The sequence below is a fragment of the Salvelinus alpinus genome, chromosome 1, assembly GCF_045679555.1.
Source record: "Salvelinus alpinus chromosome 1, SLU_Salpinus.1, whole genome shotgun sequence".
Taxonomy (NCBI): domain Eukaryota; kingdom Metazoa; phylum Chordata; class Actinopteri; order Salmoniformes; family Salmonidae; genus Salvelinus; species Salvelinus alpinus.
The window spans coordinates 29,054,993-29,079,649 of record NC_092086.1 but is presented as its reverse complement, the minus strand read 5'-3'; the positions used below and the strand labels follow the sequence as shown (position 1 = coordinate 29,079,649).

The 24,657-nt window shown below is 46.6% G+C and overlaps 1 protein-coding gene across 1 annotated transcript in view; it reads left to right on the top strand.

Annotated features, from left to right (window-relative positions):
* fam20ca (FAM20C golgi associated secretory pathway kinase a) overlaps positions 1-24,657 on the top strand; it is an 80,139-nt gene that overhangs the window by 52,083 nt on the left and 3,399 nt on the right. Inside the window, exons 5-10 of the mRNA XM_071395633.1 lie at positions 12,241-12,333; positions 18,905-19,020; positions 21,617-21,797; positions 23,029-23,138; positions 23,263-23,344; positions 23,851-23,910. Coding sequence (XP_071251734.1) covers positions 12,241-12,333; positions 18,905-19,020; positions 21,617-21,797; positions 23,029-23,138; positions 23,263-23,344; positions 23,851-23,910 — 642 coding nt within the window. The remainder of the gene's footprint in view (positions 1-12,240; positions 12,334-18,904; positions 19,021-21,616; positions 21,798-23,028; positions 23,139-23,262; positions 23,345-23,850; positions 23,911-24,657) is intronic.

Genomic DNA, 24,657 nt, shown 5'->3' with positions numbered 1-24,657 from the left:
ACACCTGCACAGGATCGGTACATCCGAACATCACACCTGCGGGACAGGTACAGGATGGCAACAACAACTGCCCGAGTTACACCAGGAACGCATAATCCCTCTATCAGTGCTCAGACTGTCCGCAATAGGCTGAGAGATGCTGGACTGAGGGCTTGTAGGCCTGTTGTAAGGCAGGTCCTCACCAGACAACAATGTCGCCTATGGGCACAAACCCACCGTCGCTGGACCAGACAGGACTGGCAAAAAGTGTTCTTCACTGACGAGCTGCGGTTTTGTCTCACCAGGGGTGATGGTTGGATTCGCGTTTATCGTCAAAGGAATGAGCGTTACACCAAGGCCTGTACTCTGGAGCAGGATCGATTTGGTGGTGGAGGGTCCGTCATGGTCAGTGGCGGTGTGTCACAGCATCATCGGACTGAGCTTGTTGTCATTGCAGGCAATCTCAACACTGTGCGTTACAGGGAAAACATCCTCCTCCCTCATGTGGTACCCTTCCTGCAGGCTCATCCTGACATGACCCTCCAGCATGACAATGCCACCAGCCATACTGCTCGTTCTGTGTGTGATTTCCTGCAAGACAGGAATGTCAGTGTTCTGCCATGGCCAGCGAAGAGCCTGGATCTCAATCCCATTGAGCATGTCTGGGACCTGTTGGATCAGAGGGTGAGGGCTAGGGTCATTCCCCCCAGAAATATCTGGGAACTTCTCACAGCAAGAACTGGCAAATATGGTGCAGTCCATGAGGAGGAGATGCACTGCAGTACTTAATGCAGCTGGTGTCCACACCAGATACTGACTGTTACTTTTGATTTTGACCCCCCCCCCCTTTATTCCATTTCTGTTAGTCACATGTCTGTGGAACTTGTTCAGTTTATGTCTCAGTTGTTGAATCTTGTTGAATCTTGTTATGTTCATACAAATATTTACACATGTTAAGTTTGCTGAAAATAAATGGAGTTGACAGTCAGAGGACGTTTCTTTTTTTGCTGAGTATATATATATTTTTTATTTCACCTTTATTTAACTAGGCAAGTCAGTTAAGAACAAACTCTTATTTAGAATGACGGCCCCTCCCCCACTCTTCACCCTCCCTTCCTTCGTCCCTCCCTCATATGACACTATCACAGGCCCAGACAAAGATGCCTGTCAGATGGGGGTCTTACATTTGCTGTGGATTACATATAGATGATGGATCTCCCCCAGTGCTCCAGCCCTCCCTCCCTCCTTAAAACTCCTTCCCACCCTCCTTCCCTCCCCTTACAGTAGCTGGCTGGAGGCGCAGCAGAAATGAAATGTCATTACAAGGTCACTCAGAGCCTTGTGGTACACTGCTGCAGTGGGGGGCCAGAGTGTGTTATCCTGCAGCCTTATCATTGTTTGCACCATGCACTAGCCAGCTGAGCTAACCATACAGGACTACCTCTAGATCCAGTATGGAGGGGAACACACACAGGAACCTCAATGCACCTGACCATGGCTTCAGGGCTGTTCAGCAGGTGCAGTCCTATACTGGAAACCACTGACGTTATACTGACCAGTCTGTCTGTCTGTATGTATGTCACTCATCCCTCACGCCCAGTGGACTCACATCGCCGCCAACGACAGAAGGAAAGAAGGGAAATTTGTCGACTTGTGGGCCAACCAATCAGATACACCCACTGGGATGGGGGCAAACCCCATAACAGAAAAAACGGGGAGGAATGTGTATCCATGAACCAGCACAGTAACTGGTTCTATGACCAATGTCTCAAAAAACAAGTCATCATATGTGAGACCAAAAGACCTCAGCTCTGTTTGACAAGCCAGCCAAGCTTCGCAAACATCAAGAGAGTTGTAATGGAGATGTTTGTGGGAAAGTGTGTTAAACCATTGTAAAGGATACTACATGGATAATCAGCTGAATGTATCTGGTCTCATAACAACATTAAGGCTGTTGGATGAAAATATCAGTTCTTTTTGGCCTTTTGTTTCTGTGATTCTATGCCCATCATTCCTTAATAAAAGCTTTATAATAAGCCTCATGATAAATTTGTCTACATTTTTCATTGACTAAGTGCTGGCCTTTGTCCCCTTTTTTTCTATCGTAAAATATTTCTGTGGAGCGTGTGTAAGCGACAGCCTGCAGACTGCACATCAACAGCATCTCACACACTTCTACTGGCGTTGCATAGGAAAAGACACTAGGACCATTGTATTCTATCAGAAGCGTTCAACCTTTTGCCCACATATGAAAGCAGCATACCTTGCCTCTTCCACTGAATCAGAGTTCAGTCGTTTTTTTTCCTTTTACATCTGCATTGTCAAAGTTGTCTACACACAGGTCCAATTGTGCTTGTCCAGCACGGTTGAAACTGGCGTCTGTGACTTACGTAATCCTATCTGTCTGCCTTGTTTTGTGTTGTTTTATAGGACAGAGGGTGAGGAAGGAAAAATAACTGATCCCTCAGAGGTAAAATGAGGGATTCCAGAAATCCAACCGATAGCTCTGTTACTTCCTTATCAGCTTGTTGAAGAGCTAGAGTTTTGTACAGGGTCAACAAACTGCTAGAAACAAATAGTGTGCTAGAAAACTCCCCAGAAACCTCCCATTTTATTCACTTGATCTATTTTCTTTTTTCGATTCATACATTGAGTATAAATGGAGTTACAAATATTTTACCACTACCGTATCCATATAAGAAAGTACCTCAGTTGCCATTACTGTTTGACTCGTTCTATGGGGTCATACTGATGCTAAAGTGTTCTCTGTTTTTTACTGTGTGACATTTCTGCTGCCCTCTCCCTGTCAACAAGATCACTGTCACTAAGAGAGAGTGAAAGGAAGGGAGGGAGGGAGCATGAGAGAGGGAGAAAGAAAGGGAATGGGAGAAAGAGAAAGGGTGAGAACGAGGAAGGTAGAGATAAAGAGGGAGAGAGAGGGACAGGATATGAATGAATCAGCAATGCCTGTGTCTTAGATGTTAGTGCTAGCCCTCCTTCTCTCTCTCTCGCTCTCTCTCCCTCCCTCCATCTCTCTCTCTCTCTCTCTCTCTCTCTCTCTCTCTCTCTCTCTCTCTCTCTCTCTCTCTCTCTCTCTCTCTCTCTCTCTCTCTCTCTCTCTCCCTCAAACTCTCTCTCTCTCTCTCCCTCTCCCTTTGACCATTCCCTGGTCAAAGGCAATTAAATATTTTGTTTTGCCCATTCACCCTCTGAATGGCACACATGCACAATCCATGTCTCAATTGTTTCAAGGCTTAAAAATCCTTCTTTAACTTGTCTCTCTTTTCATCTACACTTATTGAAGTGGATTTAACAAGTGACATCAATAAGGGATCATAGCTTTCAACTGGATTCACCTGGTCAGTCTATGTCATGTTCCTAATGTTTTGTACACTCATTGTAGATGGAAGTTAATATGATTTAATGAACAATGCATTTAGGAGGTCATACTTTTGAATGACTTTTCAAGTTGTGAAGTGAGAAGCAGGTTTATTTATAAATAGAGGATCATGGTACAGTCCTCCAGTTAACATGCATCACAGTGTCCCTGAGGTGTACCTATAGCAGATAGTCATCAGCACATCCTGTCAGTGCGTGCCCAACAGTGTGTGTGTGTGTGTGTGTGTGTGTGTGTGTGTGTGTGTGTGTGTGTGTGTGTGTGTGTGTGTGTGTGTGTGTGTGTGTGTGTGTGTGTGTGTGTGTGTGTGTGTGTGTGTGTGTGTGTGTGTGTGTGTGTGTGTAACCAGCATCATCCCTCTGTCAGGTTTAGACCAACAGACTGCACATAAACAGCGTTTCACACCTTTCTAGTGGCGTTTGGTTCAGATTCATATCAATGTAATTACCTGGGCTAGCCTCAGCTGATACTCCTTTACTGAGGCGTATTACAGTTTTTTACAATCGCTAGGACCCATTTCTCAATACTTAGGTCACTTTTTCAAAACTCTTCACACAGTTCTCCTAACTAACTTTCAGTTTGGCACAGCAGTTCATTTATGTTCAAAATGCCCTAAAACTACCAAAACTCTTCATACACGTCTCAAATCAACTCGTTCTTCCATAACACTAGCAAAAGTTGTCACCCAACAAGCACACATTGTCACTCATAAAACAATGACCTAAACAACACTATAACAGGTAGCATTACACAATGTTTTCTTTACAAAACAAGAATGACAGCTCTCTACTGTTTAGAATTCACTGCAGTATATGTTACAGGAATGTATCAGACATGATGCAATATGCTTCAATATGTTTTATGTCATTTTATGGCATTGAGTGATTCCAAAATATAATCATTTGTATATACACCATCTACCGATACAGATACAGTAGCAATTCTAGTCAACCCTGTCTTACGCATTTGGCCACAGGTTCTCATCCACGTCACATCTTATGTCATCTTGGGCAATACACCTAGGAAATAATCTTTTGGCATGTCTGGTCCATCCCTGGCAATCTTCTGCAGATATGTCCAGGCATCCAGCATTCATTGCATCCAGGAGGGACATTTGATCATGTGTAACGGCTGTCTTCCTCCTCCTCTGACTCCTCCTCTCATACCGCCGCCTCTCCGCTTTCGCTGCCTCCAGCTCAGCCTTGGGGCGGCGATATTCTCCAGCCTGTGCCCAGGGTCCTTCTCCGTCCAGAATCTCCTCCCAAGTCCAGGAGTCCTGCGATCGCTGCTGCTGCCCGTTACTGTCACGTTCCTGACCTGTTTTCTGTTGTTTTTGTATGTGTTTAGTTGGTCAGGGCGTGAGTTGGGGTGGGCATTCTATGTTATGTGTTTCTATGTTGGGTTAAATGTGTTGCCTGATATGGTTCTCAATTAGAGGCAGGTGTTTGACGTTTCCTCTGATTGAGAACCATATTAAGGTAGGCTGTTCTCACGGTTTGTTTGTGGGTGATTGTTGCTGTGTCTGTGTTTTGTTGCACCACACGGTACTGTCTCGTTCGTTCATTCGTTTTTCCTGTTCGTGCGTTCTTCGTTATATGTAGTTCTCATGTTCAGGTCATTCTACGTCGTTTGTTTGTTATTTTGTAAATTATCAAGTGTAGTTCGTGTCAGTGTTCGTCTTGCCTATTAAATTCATTATGTCTACATACCTCGCTGCGTGTTGGTCCGATCCATGCTCCTCCTCGTCTGAGGAGGAGAACGAATATGACGACCGTTACAGAATCACCCACCAACAAAGGATCAAGCAGCGGGGTAACGGGCAGCAGCGACAGCAGCGGCCAATTACACAGGACTCCTGGACATGGGAGGAAATTTTGGAGGGAAAAGGACCCTGGGCTAAGGTTGGAGAGAATCGCCGCTCTCGGGAGGAGAAGGAGGCAGCTAAAGCCCAGGAGCGGTGGTATGAGGAGGCAGCACGTAAGCGAGGCTGGAAGCCGGAGAGTCAAGCCCAAAAATTTCTTGGGGGGGGGGATAAAAGGGAGTGTGGCGAAGTCAGGTAGGAGACCTGCACCAACTCCCCGAGCTTACCGTGGAGAGCGAGAGTACGGGCAGACACCGTGTTATGCAGTAGAGCGCACGGTGTCTCCTGTACGTGTGCATAGCCCGGTGCGGGTTATTCCACCTCCCCGCACTGGCAGGGCTAGATTGAGCATTGAGCCAAGTGCCATGAAGCCGGCTCAACATATCTGGCCTCCAGTACGTCTCCTTGGGCCGGTGTACATGGCACCAGCCTTACGCATGGTGTCCCCGGTTCGCCTACACAGCCCAGTGCGGGTTATTCCACCTCCCCACATTGGTCGGGCTACAGGGAGCATACAACCAGGTAAGGTTGGGCAGGCTCAGTGCTCAAGGGAGCCAGTACGCCTGCACGGTCCGGTATTTCCGGCGCCACCTCCCCGCCCCAGCCCAGTACCACCAGTGCCTACACCACGCACCAGGCTTCCAGTGTGTCTCCAGAGCCCTGTTCCTCCTCCACGCACTCGCCCTATGGTGCGTGTCTCCAGCCCGGTACCACCAGTTCCGGCACCACGCACCAAGCCTCCTGTGCGTCTCCAGAGTCCTGTGCGTCCTGTTGCTGCTCCCCGCACTAGCCCTGAGATGCGTGTCCCCAGCCCGGTACCACCAGTGCCGGCACCACGCACTAGGCCTAATGTGCGTCTCCAGGGTCCAGTATGCCCTGTTCCTCCTCCCCGCACTAGCCTTCAGGTGCGTGTCCCCAGCCCGGTACCACCAGTTCCGGCACCACGCACCAAGCCTCCTGTGCGTCTCCAGAGCCCTGTACGCACTGATCCTTCTCCCCGCACTCGCCCTGAGGTGCGTGCCCTCAGCCCGGTACCACCAGTTCCGGTACCACGCACCAGGCCTGTAGTGCGCCTCGAGAATTCATTGTGCTCTGTTCCTGCTCCCCGCACTAGCCTTGAGGTGCGTGTCTCCAGTCCGGTACCACCAGTTCCGGCACCACGCACCAGGCCTACTGTGCGCCTCAGCAGGTCAGAGTCGGCCGTCTGCCCAACGCCGCCTGCACTGCTCGTCTGCCCAGCGCCGTCTGAGCTGCCTGCCTGCCCAACGCCATCTGAGCCATCCGTCTGCCCAGCGCCATCTGAGCCATCCGTCTGCCCAGCGCCATCTGAGCCATCCGTCTGCCCAGCGCCATCTGAGCCATCCGTCTGCCCAGCGCCATCTGCCATCCGTCTGCCCAGCGCCATCTGAGCCATCTGTCTGTCCCGAGCCATTAGAGCCGCCCGTCTGTCCCGAGCCGTCAGAGCCGTCCGCCAGTCAGGAGCTGCCAGAGCCGCCAGCCAGTCAGGAGCTGCCAGAGCCGCCAGCCAGTCAGGAGCTGCCAGAGCCGCCAGCCAGTCAGGAGCTGCCAGAGCCGCCAGCCAGTCATGAGCTGCCCTCCAGTCATGAGCTGCCTTCCAGTCATGAGCTAAGGAGGGGGACAAAGACAATGGTGGAGTGGTGTCCTCGTCCTGCGCCGGAGCCGCCACCGCGGACAGATGCCCACCCAGACCCTCCCCTTGAGTTTTAGGGGTGCGCCCGGAGTTCTCACCTTGAGGGGGGGGTTCTGTCACGTTCCTGACCTGTTTTCTGTTGTTTTTGTATGTGTTTAGTTGGTCAGGGCGTGAGTTGGGGTGGGCATTCTATGTTATGTGTTTCTATGTTGGGTTAAATGTGTTGCCTGATATGGTTCTCAATTAAAGGCAGGTGTTTGACGTTTCCTCTGATTGAGAACCATATTAAGGTAGGCTGTTCTCACTGTTTGTTTGTGGGTGATTGTTGCTGTGTCTGTGTTTTGTTGCACCACACGGTACTGTCTCGTTCGTTCATTCGTTTTTCCTGTTCGTAGGTTCTTCGTTATATGTAGTTCTCATGTTCAGGTCAGTCTACGTCGTTTGTTTGTTATTTTGTAAATTATCAAGTGTAGTTTGTGTCAGTGTTCGTCTTGCCTATTAAATTCATTATGTTTACATACCTCGCTGCGTGTTGGTCCGATCCATGCTCCTCCTCGTCTGAGGAGGAGAACGAATATGACGAACGTTACAGTTACCACGCTGCTTGGTCCTTTGTTGGTGGGTGTTTCTCCTCTGACGAGGAGGAGTAGTAAGGATCGGAGGGCCAATGCGCAGCGTGATACGTGTTCATGATCTTTATTAAAACAATCGAACACTGAAACAAAACAATAAACGACACGTGAAATAACCAACCGAAACAGTTCCGTGTGGAACACACAGACACAGAAAATAAACACCCACGAAACACAGGTGGAAAAAGGCTACCTAAGTATGATTCTCAATCAGAGACAACTAACGACACCTGCCTCTGATTGAGAATCATACCAGGCCAAACGCAAAAACCAACATAGAAAAACGAACATAGATAACCCACCCAACTCACGCCCTGACCATACTAAAACAAAGAAATAACAAAAGAACTAAGGTCAGAACGTGACATCATGTGGATGATGGTCATAAACCTTCCACCTCCATGAGGAAAATAATTCCTCTATGGGGTTGAGGAATAGAGAGTAAGGAAGGAGGAAAAGTGACATCATCCTGGGATGGGCTGCAAACCACTGTGACTGCACGGGAGTGGTGAAATGCCACATTGTCCCATACAATTACAAACGTTGGCCAATTTCGCCTCACTGCATCCCATTCCTCACCTGGCACAACCCTTCCATAGAGGTCACCCAGGAATGAAAGGAGACGCTCGGTGTTGTGTGGCCCAATTAGCGGTTTGTGTAACAGCAATCCATCAGAGGATATTGCTGCACACATTGTGATGTTGGCACCCTTCTGGCCCGGGACATCCACTGTAGCTCTTTTTCCAATCACATTCCTTCCTCACCGCCGTGTTTTGGCCAAGTTGAAACCAGCCTCATCCACAAAGATGAATATGTGGGGTGTTTGCCTGACTTCAATCTCCATGACTCTCTACAATAAATCCACAAGGCAACATAAGAGTTAGTCTATTACGGTAGTTTACATTATAGCTAAAAACATGCCATTGTGTGTCTCTGTCCTGTTTGGTTTTGTTCAAAACCAGTTCTGTATTTTATCTTACCTGGACTTATTGGCTCCAGAGTTGCTTGACTCGTTCAGAGTTCCTCTCAAAGGGGACAGTGTACAACTGCTTCATCCTGACTTGATGTTGTTTCAGGATTAGAAATATTTGTTATGCTTACATTGTCTGCCAACACTCGTCCCGAATCTCTGTGAGTTTTATGCCATTGTTTCTGATGACCATATCAATGATTGCAGTTTCCTGCACAGCAGTGAAAATCCTACCTCTCCTGTAGGAGGTAACCGTTGGGTCCTAAGCAGAAATACAAAAACAATTACAATTACACACTAAGCAGAAATACAAAAACAATTACAATTACACACAAGTAGGTTTGGAGGCTTTGCTCAATTTACTCCTGTAATGTGCAGTTCAGTCAGATGCCCTTGCAGAATGCACATCTTACCTGTTGTTTTGACGGAAATTTCTCAGAATAGATGCCACTGTTGAGCGTTGCAGATTTGGCTGCACTCTCAGACCAGCCTCTCTCATTGATAGACCATGATTTATTACATGATCAGTTATAGTGGCCCTAATCTCATCTGAGACTACAGCTCTTGATCTTCCTCTCAGTCTTTTTCCACCATGCATATGTACTCCTCTCCCTCTCCCAGCCACTCTTCTTCCTCTGTCAGCCACTTCTCTATCTCTGTCTGGGTCCATATTTACATTACAGTACAGCATTATTCCTAAGATGTCCCCTTTTGTATAGATGGTAATGAAATTGAAAGACGAACACCTGGGTAGGTGTTCAGCTACAATGGGAATCAGCTGTGGTTGGTCTAATTGTTTTGATAGTATTTCATTTTTTAGATTTTGAATATATTTCAATACGGTATTACTGTAGAAATGTAGCAAATGTATGTCTTATTCAATTTTGTGTTATTTTAGGTTTTGAACTTAAGTTTAACAGTTTTGAAAAGAGTATGTAAACATGTGCAAATTGGCCTGTAGGTACATAGAGTTTTGGTGGTGGTTGTGTCTGAGTGAGAAAAGAGTTCATGAAAATTGAAAGATGTAGTCATTGAATGTATGTTGTGCCAAAGCAATGAAAAATGATCCATAGTTTAGCCCACATAGACTGCTGTTGTGCTCACTGTGTGAAGAGTTTAGAAAAAGTGACCTAAGTATTGAGAAATGGGTCCTAGCGATTGTAAAAAACTGTAATACATCACGCTCCCGGCCCGGCCCGTCACGTCACAGCCCTGTCGGTAAGACATCCCGCCAAACCACAGCAGCTGTAGGCTCTAAGCTTCCTCCTAGATAGGTTACTGCAGACAAGGTCGCTGTGACCATGGCAACCACTGTGCTGCTAGTCAGTCAGGCCGGAGCAAAAGCGGGCTGCACTGTTCCACTGTTTTTAAAACGACAACAGCACGAGAAGTAAGAGACTTTTAAACAGCAATAGCACTGGATTAGTTAGTGTGTTTGTTACTGCATTTGAATGAGAAGTTATAGACTGTTGGTAAAACAGCAGAAGCATGTGGAGTTAGAGGACTCAGTATGTAGTCACAGCAATGGTAGACAGTATAGTGTGTGTGTGTGTGTGTGTGTGTGTGTGTGTGTGTGTGTGTGTGTGTGTGTGTGTGTGTGTGTGTGTGTGTGTGTGTGTGTGTGTGTGTGTGTGTGTGTGTGTGTGTGTGTGTGTGTGTGTGTGTGTGTGTGTGTGTGTGTGTGTGTGTGTGTGTGTGTGTGTGTGTGTGTGCGGAGAGGGTAGGTTCCACACTGTAGTAGCTCCCAGTGTTGTTAGTGAAGATGACATTCTGAAACCTAACTCACATGGCCAGTTTGGAGTGTTCTTATCTAACTTCTGTTTGACAGCATCTTACTGACTGTGGCAGTCAGGCACGTCTTGACTTCTGAATGAAAAAGCTCTTACCGTTTCCATTAAGGCTACAGAATGATACCGAAAGAGCACTTAAAATCAGCATCCTTTTGTCTGCCTTTTTACCACCTCTCTGGTAATCTAGTGTTGATAAGGTGCTTGATATGGTGACTTAAATGGCAGGCAGGTGTGTCACGGTGCATTATGGTGTACCACCGCTATGAGGTCACCTTTAGAATTCTGGACCTACCCTTTCCTCAGGTACGCAGTGTTGCCTTTTATACTCTCCTGAACCAGTCTGCCACGTCTCGTTTATTCCCCCTCCCATCCGCAAATAACAACTTTTGTTCCCTTTTGGTCGGGGAGAAATTGAATGGATCATAATAGCGGCTGGGGGATTTACGGTTAAAAGGGAGCTTGCCTGACATGGAAAGAATAGGATGTAAGATATTTTCTATTACGGACTTGGCAGTGCTGGGGTTGTCAGGCGAGGTGGATGCACCACCACCCTGCTCTGAGGTGGAATGGCTGGAGGGAGAAGAAACAGAGGAAGGGAAGGAGGGAGGAAGGAAGAAGGAGAAGAAGAAAGGACTGGGTAATGTGGAATATGGTCCGGGTTTAGCTGACTGACTGGGTTTGTGCTAGCATAAGTTTGGTGGTAATGGGACAGGTTAAGGCCAGGTGTGAGTGTCTGTCTGCATGCGTTCCTGTGTGCCTCCATGTACAGTGCATGTGTGTGTCAACATAACATACACCTGGAGGGTTTCTCCTTTAGATAAAACAAAAATATATGTTTTATTGTCACCTACACTGGATGTTTCATAGGGTCAGCCATAGTAGTACGCCACCCCTGGAGGAAAGAAAGGTTAAGTGTCTTGCTTTAAGGGCACATCAACAGATTGTTTCACCTTGTCACCTACCTGCCACCCTAGATACTCTGTACAGACAGACAGACAGACAGACAGACAGACAGACAGACAGACAGACAGACAGACAGACAGACAGACAGACAGACAGACAGACAGACAGACAGACAGACAGACAGACAGACAGACAGACAGACAGACAGACAGACAGACAGACAGACAGACAGACAGTATCAGCAGCCCCAAGCAGCACCAGCAACAGCAGCTGAGTCAGACCATGTTCCATGTCTCCTGTCTGCCCTGTCTGTCCGTCCTGACTGCCTGCCTGAGGGGCTGAAGGAGCTGCTACAGGATATGAACAGGAAACTCAAGCAGCCGTGTGGCTCACTATACTCTACTGCTGGGTCCCGCCGTCTTAAACTGTCTGTGCCCCAAATGGCACCCTAGTCCCTTTATGGTGTGCTAGGGAAAAGAGGGACAATTCAGACATGCACATCTGGGCAGCCTGCTCCCAGACTGGAACTATGAATGTTAGCTATAGATATGCAGATAGATCCTAATGTAGTCACTTGGGGGAAATCTTGGTTACTCACATTCATAAATGATTTCAAATGATTTCACATTCATTTGCACTTTCGGAAAACGTTCACTACATTCCTACTGTATCTTTTCAGTGCTGGAGAACTCTGGTGCTCGTGGCCTTGAATATTCAATCAATCAATCAAATGTATTTTATGAAGGCCTTTTTACACCAGCAGTTTTGCTTTACAGATACCCAGCCTAAAACCACAAAGAGCAACCAATGCAGATGCAGAAGCACAGTGGTTAAACTCCCTAGAAGGCTGGAACCTAGGAAGAATCCTAGAGAGGAACCAGGCTCCGAGGGGCCAGTCCTCTTCTGGTTGTGCCCGGTGGAGGGTACATGTGGCCATTAAGGCTACAGTAGATGACCAGCAGGGTCAAATAAAGACAGACAGTTGTGCTTCATATTGAACAGGATTTTGTTAATGCTAACATTCTTCTAACGTTGCCTCGACCTCTGTGTCTTCCAGGCAGACCAGGGAACAGGAGACACCCCCGGACTTCTTCTACTTCTCTGACCTGGAGAGACACAACGCTGAGATCGCTGCCTTTCATCTGGACAGGTGTGTGTGTGTGTGTGTGTGTGTGTGTGTGTGTGTGTGTGTGTGTGTGTGTGTGTGTGTGTGTGTGTGTGTGTGTGTGTGTGTGTGTGTGTGTGTGTGTGTGTGTGTGTGTGTGTGTGTGTGTGTGTGTGTGTGTGTGTGTGTGTGAGTTTGTGTGACATGCATTAACTGCATGACTAACACACACCTAAAATGTGTTTTGGGGGGGGGGGGGGGGTAGATCAGCTTTAATACTACAGATAGATTGTGGGTTCTGTCAATGTAAGTATCTGCATCATTTCCAATCCCCCATATATATTTTTTTTAATATATTTTCCTTTATTATTTTCCCCTACGGACATGGTACATTACATAAGTTATCTCTTTATTTATTTTTATCCCACCCTACCAACAACCCCTCCATCTATCTTCTACTTGTGATGTTTCACAAAAGTTCTGAACCTTTCTATTCTCATAGTTTGCACTGATTTTAAATTAAAGATAAAAACCTTTACTAAAAGTACTATTATATTATTGATTGACTGACCATGGCTTTTCAGTTCACCCAGAAGTGCTATTTGCAAAGATAGCTTTAAGTAAATGCTGTGATTTTTCAGCCATTCCTGAACCTGCGACCAAAAACAATCTACATATGGACAGTACCAAAACAAGTCATCTAATGATTCTGTCTCTTCACAGCAAAATCTGCAGAGCTGGGGTGGTGGTATCCCCCATATTTCTAACATTCTATTGGTTGCAAGAATTTTGTATTATAATTTAAATATAAAAGCTCTATGTTTTGAATCCAGCATTGTTTTGTGTAGCAGTTCATAAACCATGTGCCATGGAATCAGTTCATCAAAAATCTCTTTGCAACCTGTATGGCACAGCTGTCACTTGTTTGGTCCTTAAATGGAACTGGTTTACTTTTTTCTTTTTTTTAACCAATTTTGGTCTTTAATAATAGGGATAGGTGTCCCGTTAACGGGACAGCTGTAAATCATGCAGCGCCTTGTGTCACGATCGCAGATTTTAGAGAAACAACAAATGTCGGTACATATAAGTGTCTTATATCGGCTAAAAGCTTAAATTCTTGTTAATATAACTGCACTGTTCAATTTTCAGTAGCTATTACTGTGAAAAAATGCCATGCTATTGTTTGAGGAGAGCTCCTAACAACAAAACACTTTTTTCACCCCGTGAGGTTTGATAAATTCACCTCTGAAGGTGAAATGTGTACTTACATTCTGAAATCTTGCTTTTTCCCAAGTGTCGTTTTGTTAGATAATATCCTTTTTCATATCCTAAAAAGGTCCATATAGTATGCACGATTGATTTTGTATTTCCACTCGTTCAATTTGCAAAGAAAGGAATCTGTGAAAATCTAACCCTGAACGTTGTTTCAACCAGTCACATCGCGTTTGTATGTATTCCTCAGAGATCCTAGAATGTAATCAGACGTCATTATATCATTAGGGGTGTTGTATATCCTATAGGATACCCAATTTGGTCAGAGAGTGATGCCTTCATGGCACGCCGATGACTCGGCCGGTCTTCACTTGATCGACTGGAACTTTGTCAAATAAGCACCAATCGGGGTCAAACAAAGCTAGCTAGAAAGCCAATGAGCTGGGCTTTACGGCAGTGTTGGGAGACCCCCTATCTGTCGCAAAGTGTCGCTGCTAACCTTGTGCAACAGCAAACCTTTTCCTTTTGGACAACAATTATAAGAATATGGAGAGTTATGAAGTTATGGAAACTGGGTGTTTTGCAAATGTTGAATTTATAATATGGCTACTAATACTGGAAAAGCTAAATCAAAGTCCAAATATACAGAAAAATGTCATGTACATGTGAATGTGAATGTGAATGTCTCTTTCACGATTTGCCCAAATGTACCTGGGTGACTTCACACTAAAAGTAATGTGGTTTGCTCATACTTCAAGGTATCCGTCTGAAACTTTGCACATACACTCCTGCCATCTTGTGGACACCATCAGAATTACAACCAGAGTGATGGCTAGATTTGGGGCCTTTCTGTTGCATTTCAAAGATGGTGGTAGAAAAAAAACGGTTGGTTTTCTCTTTGTATTTTCTTCTACCAAATCTATTGTGTTATATTCTCCTACATTCAATTATCATGTCCACAAACTGTGTTTCCGTTCAATTGTTTCCAAGACTATGCATATCCTTGCTTCAGGGCCTAAGCTACAGGGCAGTTAGATTTGGGTATGTCATTTTAGGCGAAAATGGAGAAAAAAAGGGGGTTATCCCTATAATGCATACCTCGATTGTTTATACACAGCAGGCATCACACACGCTTAGCAGGTGTTCTGTGGCCGTGTTTTCACCCTCTCTGCCATCCAAACACACACATGCATATAGACTTTTACACAACTCAAACAAATGTGGAATCAAAACAGAGACAGAAATGTCTCTGGTATTATAAGGAAATTCGAGTTTTCTTCTAACAAGTCTGTCAGTTTTAAGCTGTGATAACTGTAGTAGTAAGTTATCAGTTCTTCCATTCATCATTATACTATGGTATACATAACGGTATGGTCCAATACATAATGGTCTGGTCCAATACATAATGGTCTGGTCCAATACGTAATGGTCTGGCCCAATAAGTAATGGTCTGGTCCAATACGTAATGGTCTGGTCCAATACGTAATGGTCTGGTCCAATACGTAATGGTCTGGCCCAATACGTAATGGTCTGATCCAATACGTAAGGGTCTGATCCAATACGTAATGGTCTGGTCCAATACGTAATGGTCTGGTCCAATACGTAATGGTCTGGTCCAATACGTAATGGTCTGGTCCAATACGTAATGGTCTGGTCCCATACGTAATGGTCTGGCCCCATACGTAATGGTCTGGCCCCATACGTAATGGTCTGGTCCCATACGTAATGGTCTGGTCCAATACGTAATGGTCTGGCCCAGTACGTAATGGTCTGGTCCAATACATAAGGGTCTGGTCCAGAGTTTGGGTTAGAGTTAGCTTCTTGCATTAGATAACACTTACTGATGAATGGAAAGATGTCAGAACCTGTTCTAACCACCACAGTGAGTCTACATTCTCACAGTATCTGTTCAGTATATCATCATTATCAGACCAGGTGTAAGAACATCAACACTTATCCACCCTAAGGTTACACACACACACACACACACACACACACACACACACACACACACACACACACACACACACACACACACACACACACACACACACACACACACACACACACACACACACACACACACACACACACACACACACACACACACACACAGACACACACACACAGACACACAGCCCAGTGGAATGCAAGGCCAGGGCCAAAGGCATGTGTTTTTGTGTGCACAGTGGGCTGAGGAGAGGAAACCAAGGGACATGCCAATGCTAGCTGGGCATCATTTAAGGCAGGGAGGAGGTGACTGTGCTAGCCCCTAAAGACCAGCTTGTATTTAGGTTGTTGTTAGGTTGTGTATGCCAAGTGGAGGCTGGCTATATGAATTACGGCCTTGTTGTTTGGCGCAGGGCCGCACCATCTTCTGGACAGCAGCCTGTGGAACTCTGCGTTTGTGTCCCAAAGGGCACCCTACTCACTTTGTACTGCACTACTTTTTACCAAGTAGTGCACAGCAAAGGGAATAGGGTGCCTTTTGGGATGCGCATCTCAATCTGATTTAGATGTATATAGCAGTGTGTTTGGTCCCACACGGTCCCGTGTGGCTCAGTTGGTAGAGCATGGCGCTTGCAACGCCAGGGTTGTGGGTTCATCCCCCACGGGGGGACCAGGATGAATATGTATGAACTTTCCAATTTGTAAGTCGCTCTGGATAAGAGCGTCCGCTAAATGACTTAAATGTAAATGTAAATGTGTTTAAAGCAGTCTGGAATAGCTAGAGGAATGTGTAGGAAGAGGAGAACAGGAGGAAATGCATAGCCTCTTCTCTTCAGTCCTTCTATGGTTGGACAGTGGACACTGTTGATACAACATTGTGTTATCGTTATACTGTGTAAGGGTTTAACTCAAAGCCTTTCCACTTCCACACATTGTACCATGTTAACCTACACTGTGCAGTCCTCCCCATAATCTACACTGTGCAGTACTCTACACTCTCTGTATGCAGTACTCTACCCATGACAAGAGTGTGGTACAGAGAGAGAGAGAGAGAGAGAGAGACAGAGAGAGAGACAGAGAGAGCCTGGCTCCATACAGAAGTTCCTTTGTCATCTGGTTCATGGTGACAGTGCACTTTGAGCAGCTATAGCTCCTGAGAGCTTTCATCTGGTGGCTAGGGTTTCATCCTTGCAGCCCCACGCCCTGTCTCCCTGTCTCTCTCCCTGAGAGCTAAGACTTCAAGGTTACACACATACACACCACACACACACACAAACCCACGCTCACACACTCCACTCCCAGGAGTCTAAGCCTTAGAGAGGTCATGCTGCAGGAAGCAACGACAAGGATGGTTAAAGAGGTATGGAATGAGTGGGAGGCCTGGCCCAGCTAGTGTGGCATAGACAGAAATAAGGTCAGTTGGAAGAGAGGAAGGAAAAGCGAGAAGTTAAAGCAAGAAAAGGATGAACAGAAAGAAGGAGAGGGGTAGAGTAAAGGGTTGAGAGTGGGGAGAGAGAAGGAGAGGGGTAGAGTAAAGGGTTGAGAGTGGGGAGACAGAAGGAGAGGGGTAGAGTAAACGGTTGAGAGTGAGGAGAGAGAAGGAGAGGGGTAGAGTAAAGGGATGAGAGTGGGGAGAGAGAAGGAGAGGGGTAGAGTAAAGGGTTGAGAGTGGGGAGAGAGAAGGAGAGGGGTAGAGTAAAGGGTTGAGAGTGGGGAGAGAGAAGGAGAGGGGTAGAGTAAAGGGTTGAGAGTGGGGAGAGAGAAGGAGAGGGGTAGAGTAAAGGGATGAGAGTGAGGAGAGAGAAGGAGAGGGGTAGAGTAAAGGGATGAGAGTGAGGAGAGAGAAGGAGAGGGGTAGAGTAAAGGGATGAGAGTGGGGAGAGAGAAGGAGAGGGGTAGAGTAAAGGGTTGAGAGTGGGAAGAGAGAAGGAGAGGGGTAGAGTAAAGGGATGAGAGTGAGGAGAGAGAAGAAGAGGGGTAGAGTAAAGGGTTGAGAGTGGGGAGAGAGAAGGAGAGGGGTAGAGTAAAGGGATGAGAGTGAGGAGAGAGAAGGAAAGGGGTAGAGTAAAGGGATGAGAGTGGGGAGAGAGGAGAGGGGTAGAGTAAAGGGATGAGAGTGAGGAGAGAGAAGGAGAGGGGTAGAGTAAAGGGTTGAGAGTGAGGAGAGAGAAGGAGAGGGGTAGAGTAAAGGGTTGAGAGTGGGGAGAGAGGAGAGGGGTAGAGTAAAGGGATGAGAGTGAGGAGAGAGAAGGAGAGGGGTAGAGTAAAGGGTTGAGAGTGGGGAGAGAGAAGGAGAGGGGTAGAGTAAAGGGATGAGAGTGGGGAGAGAGAAGGAGAGGGGTAAAGGGATGAGAGTGGGGAGAGAGAAGGAGAGGGGTAGAGTAAAGGGTTGAGAGTGGGGAGAGAGGAGAGGGGTAGAGTAAAGGGTTGAGAGTGAGGAGAGAGAAGGAGAGGGGTAGAGTAAAGGGATGAGAGTGAGGAGAGAGAAGGAGAGGGGTAGAGTAAAGGGATGAGAGTGAGGAGAGAGAAGGAGAGGGGTAGAGTAAAGGGTTGAGAGTGGGGAGAGAGGAGGAGAGGGGTAGAGTAAAGGGATGAGAGTGAGGAGAGAGAGGGAGAGGGGTAGAGTAAAGGGATGAGAGTGGGGAGAGAGATGGAGAGGATTAGAGTAAAGGGTTGAGAGTGGGGTGAGAGGAGGAGAGGGGTAGAGTAAAGGGATGAGAGTGGGGAGAGAGGAGGAGAGGGGTAGAGTAAAGGGATGAGAGTGGGGAGAGAGGAAGAGAGGGGTAGACAAAGAAAGAAGATGCGTGTGAGAGAGAAGGAGAGAGGGAGAGAGAGAGGGAGAAAGAGAAAGGGAGCAGGAGAGAAAGAATGAGGAGTCCCAGTCTCTCAGGCCAGTGCGGTTTGAGCGACCGGATGCTGAAGTTCAATAAACAGAACTTTAAAAGCCAGTGAAAGGAGATTATACTGTAAAATAGATGAATTCTTAGTAATATTTCACCCACACTAGCAGGAAGAAAGAGGGCCGTATACACACACACACTCCACCGTTGACACTTTGGATTGAAAATCATTCCTTGCTTCTCCCTCGAGCAGGAAATTGTGTCCTGGTTTTTATGGCATATCATTTACAGATGTTTATTTGTGATAATAGTTATTGATGATGTGGTAAGGAAGAGTATTCCATCATTAAGCCCTTATAGAATAAATAAAATAAGGTATGAAGGCCCTAAAACTATTTTATCTCATCAGCATGTGGTTCTATACACAGTGTGTTTATGACAATACAATGGCTTGTAGAACAATGGTGTCATATATATTATCCCTTGTGGGGTCAATAAAGTCTTATAGAATAATTTACTTTTTCTCCTGGGTTTTCTAATGGGATAATTCCAGACATCTACGTTATGTTTCACACTGATCTTGATGTATGTATATCTATGGTCTCTTCCCTCAGGATCCTAGACTTCCGGAGAGTGCCCCCAGTGGCGGGAAGACTGGTCAACATGACCAGGGAGATACGGGATGTGACCAGGGACAAAAAGCTCTGGAGGACTTTCTTCATCTCCCCAGGTAATCACACTGCTTTCTACGTTCTGACAACGATCCCACAACATTCCCACAGACTACCTACGGAGTACGGCAAACTCAAAACTTAGATTAGATATTTCTTTATTGTCTGTTTCTTAAAAATAACTTATTCCCACTATGGTTAGCGTTACTATGTGATCAAAGCAGTAGTTGAGGATAGTTTCCATACTTGTGACCAGGGAAAACTCTGGTTCCTAGCTACTGTGTAGACCTGTAGATGAATCAGACTATCTACTTAGATTAAAACTATGGTTCCTAGCTACTGTATAGACCTGTAGATGAATCAGACTGGCTACTTAGATTAAAACTATGGTTCCTAGCTACTGTATAGACCTGTAGATGAATCAGACTGGCTACTTAGATTAAAACTATGGTTCCTAGCTACTGTGTAGACCTGTAGAGGAATCAGACTGGCTACTTAGATTAAAACTATGGTTCCAAGCTTCTGTGTAGGCCTGTAGATGAATCAGACTGGCTACTTAGATTAAAACTATGGTTCCTAGCTTCTGTGTAGACCTGTAGATGAATCAGACTGGCTACTTAGATTAAAACTATGGTTCCTAGCTACTGTGTAGACCTGTAGAGGAATCAGACTGGCTACTTAGATTAAAACTATGGTTCCTAGCTTCTGTGTAGGCCTGTAGATGAATCAGACTAGCTACTTAGATTAAACTATGGTTCCTAGCTACTGTGTAGACCTGTAGTGGAATCAGACTGGACATTTATATTTACCTCTAGTCAACAGTAGTGTATTGTGTATTCACTATGCCGTATACAGCTTAGTTGAGTTTATTTGTAGGCACGACACAGAAAAACACAGAATCTCCAGGGAGTCCCCCAAAACACACACACTTCAAAAACCTTTCTGAAAACAAGCAAACTGCAAAGCACAATAATTCACCAGAAAGACTTCTATTTAGAAGCTGGATCCAAGTCCTCCCCTAACAAGGAGTCCCATAAATAATTCCCTTTAGCTTAGTGGTTCAGTGGTGGGCCAGTGGTGGCGAGGAACCGACACACACACACACACACACACACACACACACACACACACACACACACACACACACACAAACAGACAGACAGACAGACAGACAGACAGACAGACAGACAGACAGACAGACAGACAGACAGACAGACAGACAGACAGACAGACAGACAGACAGACAGACAGACAGACAGACAGACAGACAGACAGACAGACAGACAGACAGACAGACAGACAGACAGACAGACAGACAGACAGACAGACAGACAGACAGACACTGAACACACATCTGTCAAAGGTAACCTAATCATCCTCATAGATGAGTTGTTAGAGCTCTTGTCCAACAGACGGACGGAACAATCTCAAGCCCTCTGTCTGTTACTTGTCCTTCATTCAGACCTTTCAATCCCACTTTACATGAACTGAGTGAAAACCCAGTGTTTTACATGATACTGATACAGGCATGTACCATGTAGACTGGTCTTAAAGGGACTTAGGAAAGAGGCCCTTTACATGAAATTGGAAGTTCAGTATGTTACAAAATAATGTTTGATGGTTCCCCACCCAGACATGAGTTGGTGGCTAAAGTTAGTTACATTTTGTAGTGGCTCTTTCATGAAAACCCAACAACTGATTCCAGTTTCTCCTGGGGCCCATAGACTAAGTAACAATGTGAGGAACCATCTAAGATTAAGTTGTAAAATAGTGAACTTCCCCTTTAATGTAAAGGGCTGTTGCTGAGTTCTGAGCTTCTAAAACCTGTCTTCAGACTGTCTGTTAGATCCCCATGCAGCCCAGTGAACCGCTATGTGGAATAACAGAGACCATTCTATCTGACAGGAGATTACTGCTACACTCAGACAGTTTGCTGGCTCAGCACTCACCTCCCTACCTCCCTGAACCCAAGATTAAGAAACCAATACCAGCCTGGCTCTACAACACCCTGCCGGCAGCTTCCTCTCTATACCTCTCTGTCTGTCTATCTGTCTCTCTGTCTGACTCTCTGTCTGTCTATCTGACTGTCTGTCTGACTCTCTGTGTGTCTATCTGTCTCTCTGTCTGACTCTCTGTCTGTCTATCTGTCTCTCTGTCTGACTCTCTGTCTGTCTATCTGTCTCTCTGTCTGACTCTCTGTCTGACTCTCTGTCTGTCTATCTGACTCTCTGTCTGACTCTCTGTCTGTCTATCTGACTCTCTGTCTGTCTGTCTGTCTCTCTGTCTGTCTCTCTGTCTGTCTCTCTGTCTGACTCTCTGTCTGACTCTCTGTCTGTCTATCTGACTCTCTGTCTGACTCTCTGTCTGTCTGTCTGTCTCTCTGTCTGACTCTCTGTCTGTCTATCTGTCTCTCTGTCTGACTCTCTGTCTGTCTGTCTCTCACTCTCTCACTCTCTCTCTCTCTTCCTTCTCTCTCTCGCCTCTCTCTCACACACACACACACACACACACACACACACACACACACACACACACACACACACACACACACACACACACACACACACACACACACACACATACACAATGTCCCCCTCTCCTCTTCCCATGCTCCCCTGCTGCCATCTAAAACCCAGTGTTTTTCTCTCTCCCCAGCCAATAACATTTGTTTCTATGGCGAGTGCTCCTACTACTGCTCTACTGAGCATGCTCTGTGTGGGAAGCCGGACCAGATCGAGGGTTCTCTGGCTGCCTTCCTGCCAGACCTGGCCCTGGCCAAACGCAAGACCTGGAGGAACCCTTGGAGACGATCCTACCACAAACGCAAGAAAGCAGAGTAAGAGACAGACACTCCTTCCACAAATGCAAGAACATGCAGATACCCTTATAGAGAACAAGGAAGCAGAGTAAAACACACAGCCTTTACCCTTATAGAGAACAAGGAAGCAGAGTAAAACACACAGCCTTTACCCTTATAGAGAACAAGGAAGCAGAGTAAAACACACAGCCTTTACCCTTATAGAGAACAAGGAAGCAGAGTAAAACACACAGCCTTTACCCTTATAGAGAACAAGGAAGCAGAGTAAAACACACAGCCTTTACCCTTATAGAGAACAAGGAAGCACAGTAAAACACACAGCCTTCCATAACTGTGTACCCTTTATATATAAGGTCACCTCACACCCCCTGATTACTGGGGTTCACCAGATGACACCTCATTACACAAGGTGCCATGGCATGCCTTATCAGGAAGTGACTCAGCAGGAACAGCCAGTTCTCTAAGGAAAACACATTCTCCAGATCCCCACCTCTGATTAAAATAGGTAGATTGGTGTTGCAGGAGAAGTAGCAGCTCATTATAAACTGAGTTAGTTGCCCCGGGAGACAGGGTCTTCTCTCACCTCCATGTTCCTGTGTTCTTTGATTACGTCAACAGAGTGCAAATAGAGAACATGGAATGACTCCATCTACTTTCTTTGATACTTTCACTGTCTATCTATCTGTCCATCTCTGCCTTTCACTGTGTTACTGTGACTTCATCTCTTTTACTTTGTCACTGTGACTTTCTTACTCATATTCTCCTTTTTTACTTGTCACACCTTGTCTCCTCCCCTTCTCTCTCTCTCTCTTTCACTTTCCCCTCTCCCTCCCCTCTCTCACTCTCTCTCTACCCCTCTCTCTCTTTTTCACTCTTCCTCCCATTCACTCCCCTCTGACCCCTCCCTCCCTCTCTCCTTCTCTTGTCAAGTTGCTGTGTGCCTCCCTGCTCTGCTTTTGAGCAGCAGGGGTCTGTCCTTAACAACACACACAAAGCACACACAGGCATGCAGGCAAGCAAACACACACACATACACACACATCATGGCTCGACAGGAAGGGTTGCTGCCAAAAGGGACTGGACCAAACAAAGCCTCTCACACTATCTAAATGTCACTCTCTCTGTGTGTGTGTGCGTGTGTGTGTGTGTGTGTGTGTGCGTGCGGGTGCGTGTGTGTGTGTGCGTGTGCGCGTGTGTGCGTGTGTGTGTGCGTGTGCCCGCGTGCCCATGTGATTGGTTGTGTGGTCAGGTGGGAGGTGGACCCAGACTACTGTGACGAGGTGAAGCAGACTCCTCCCTATGACCGTGGTTCTCGTCTGCTGGACATCATGGACATGACCATCTTTGACTTCCTCATGGGTGAGGACAGAAGCTCCATTACACGCTACTCCCTCCACTGCACTCTATTCCCTATATAGACATTCTTGGTGAATAGGGGTCCTCTTTTCCTATGTATATTAATGTTGTTTACCTCTGTATCCAGGTAACATGGACCGGCACCATTACGAGACTTTTGAGAAGTTTGGAAACGAGACCTTCATCATCCATCTGGACAACGGAAGAGGGTGAGGAGAAAACACAACACACCTCAACTCGTTGTATCTGTTCTCTAGACGGCTGGTCATGTCTGATTTGTCACATAGCCTTCCTTCTAAAACTCTCTTTCATTAACTTCAGTTCTGAGTTGTTACACTAAGCAACAGCTCAAAGCAACAGCTCAAAGCAAAGGCATAACAAATGTTTTAAAGGTATTTTAAATGTCTGAGGTACACGGTGCATTTCAGAATCAAGCTACAAAGGCATGTGGCAAAACTCTCAGTCCCTGACTGTCACACTCAATGGGAAGGGAATGTGAGTGGAATGTTCAATGAGAATAGAATGTTCAGGACTCTGGAGCTTTCAGTCTGAGGGCTTCTTCACTGATCCTGAGAGATGTACTGCTGCTGGTGACTGTGAGACAGACTGTGAGAAACACAGACCAAGGTGTTGTATTATCAGCCAGTGAGTGGTGTTGCTTGGCTCACCTCTCTCCTCTCCTCTCTTTTCTGCTCCTCTCTTCTCTTCTTTGCAGGTTTGGGAAACACTCCCATGACGAGCTCTCCATCCTGGTGCCTCTGAGCCAATGCTGCAGGTCAGTACCTGTTCCTTTACCTCTCTATCTCTCTCTCTCTCTCCATCATACCACACCTTCCTGTGTAAACTGCTTGCTTGCACAGTTTCACTTTGTCATTACTATTGCACAATTTGCAAGTATAATTAGTCTGCATTTCTTCTTTTGAAACATGTTTCCCTTTATATTCCTAGTATCCTTACTAGATTTACAAGTGCATCCCTTTTTAAGAAGTCCATCTGTAAAGTAAGACCTCTTGCCTCTCCCCTTCCTCCCTTCACCCACCCTTCCACCTCCACTCCCTCTCTCCCCTCCTCCCCCTTCCTCCCTTCCCCCTCCCCTCCCTCTCTCCCCTCCTCACCCCCTTCCTCCCTTCCACCTACACTCCCTCTCTCCCCTCCTCACCCCCTTCCTCCCTTCACCCACCCTTCCACCTCCACTCCCTCTCTCCCCTCCTCACCCCTTCCTCCCTTCCCCCTCCCCTCCCTCTCTCCCCTCCTCACCCCCTTCCTCCCTTCCCCCTCCCCTCCCTCTCTCCCCTCCTCATCCCCTTCATCCCTTCCCCCTCCCCTCCCTTTCTCCCCTCCTCATCCCCTTCCTCCCTTCCCCCTCCCCTCCCTCTCTCCCCTCCTCATCCCCTTCCTCCCTTCCCCCTCCCCTCCCTGTCTCCCCTCCTCACCCCCTTCCTCCCTTCCCCCTCCCCTCCCTGTCTCCCCTCCTCCCCCCTTCCTCCCTTCCCCCTCCCCTCCCTCTCTCCCCTCCTCATCC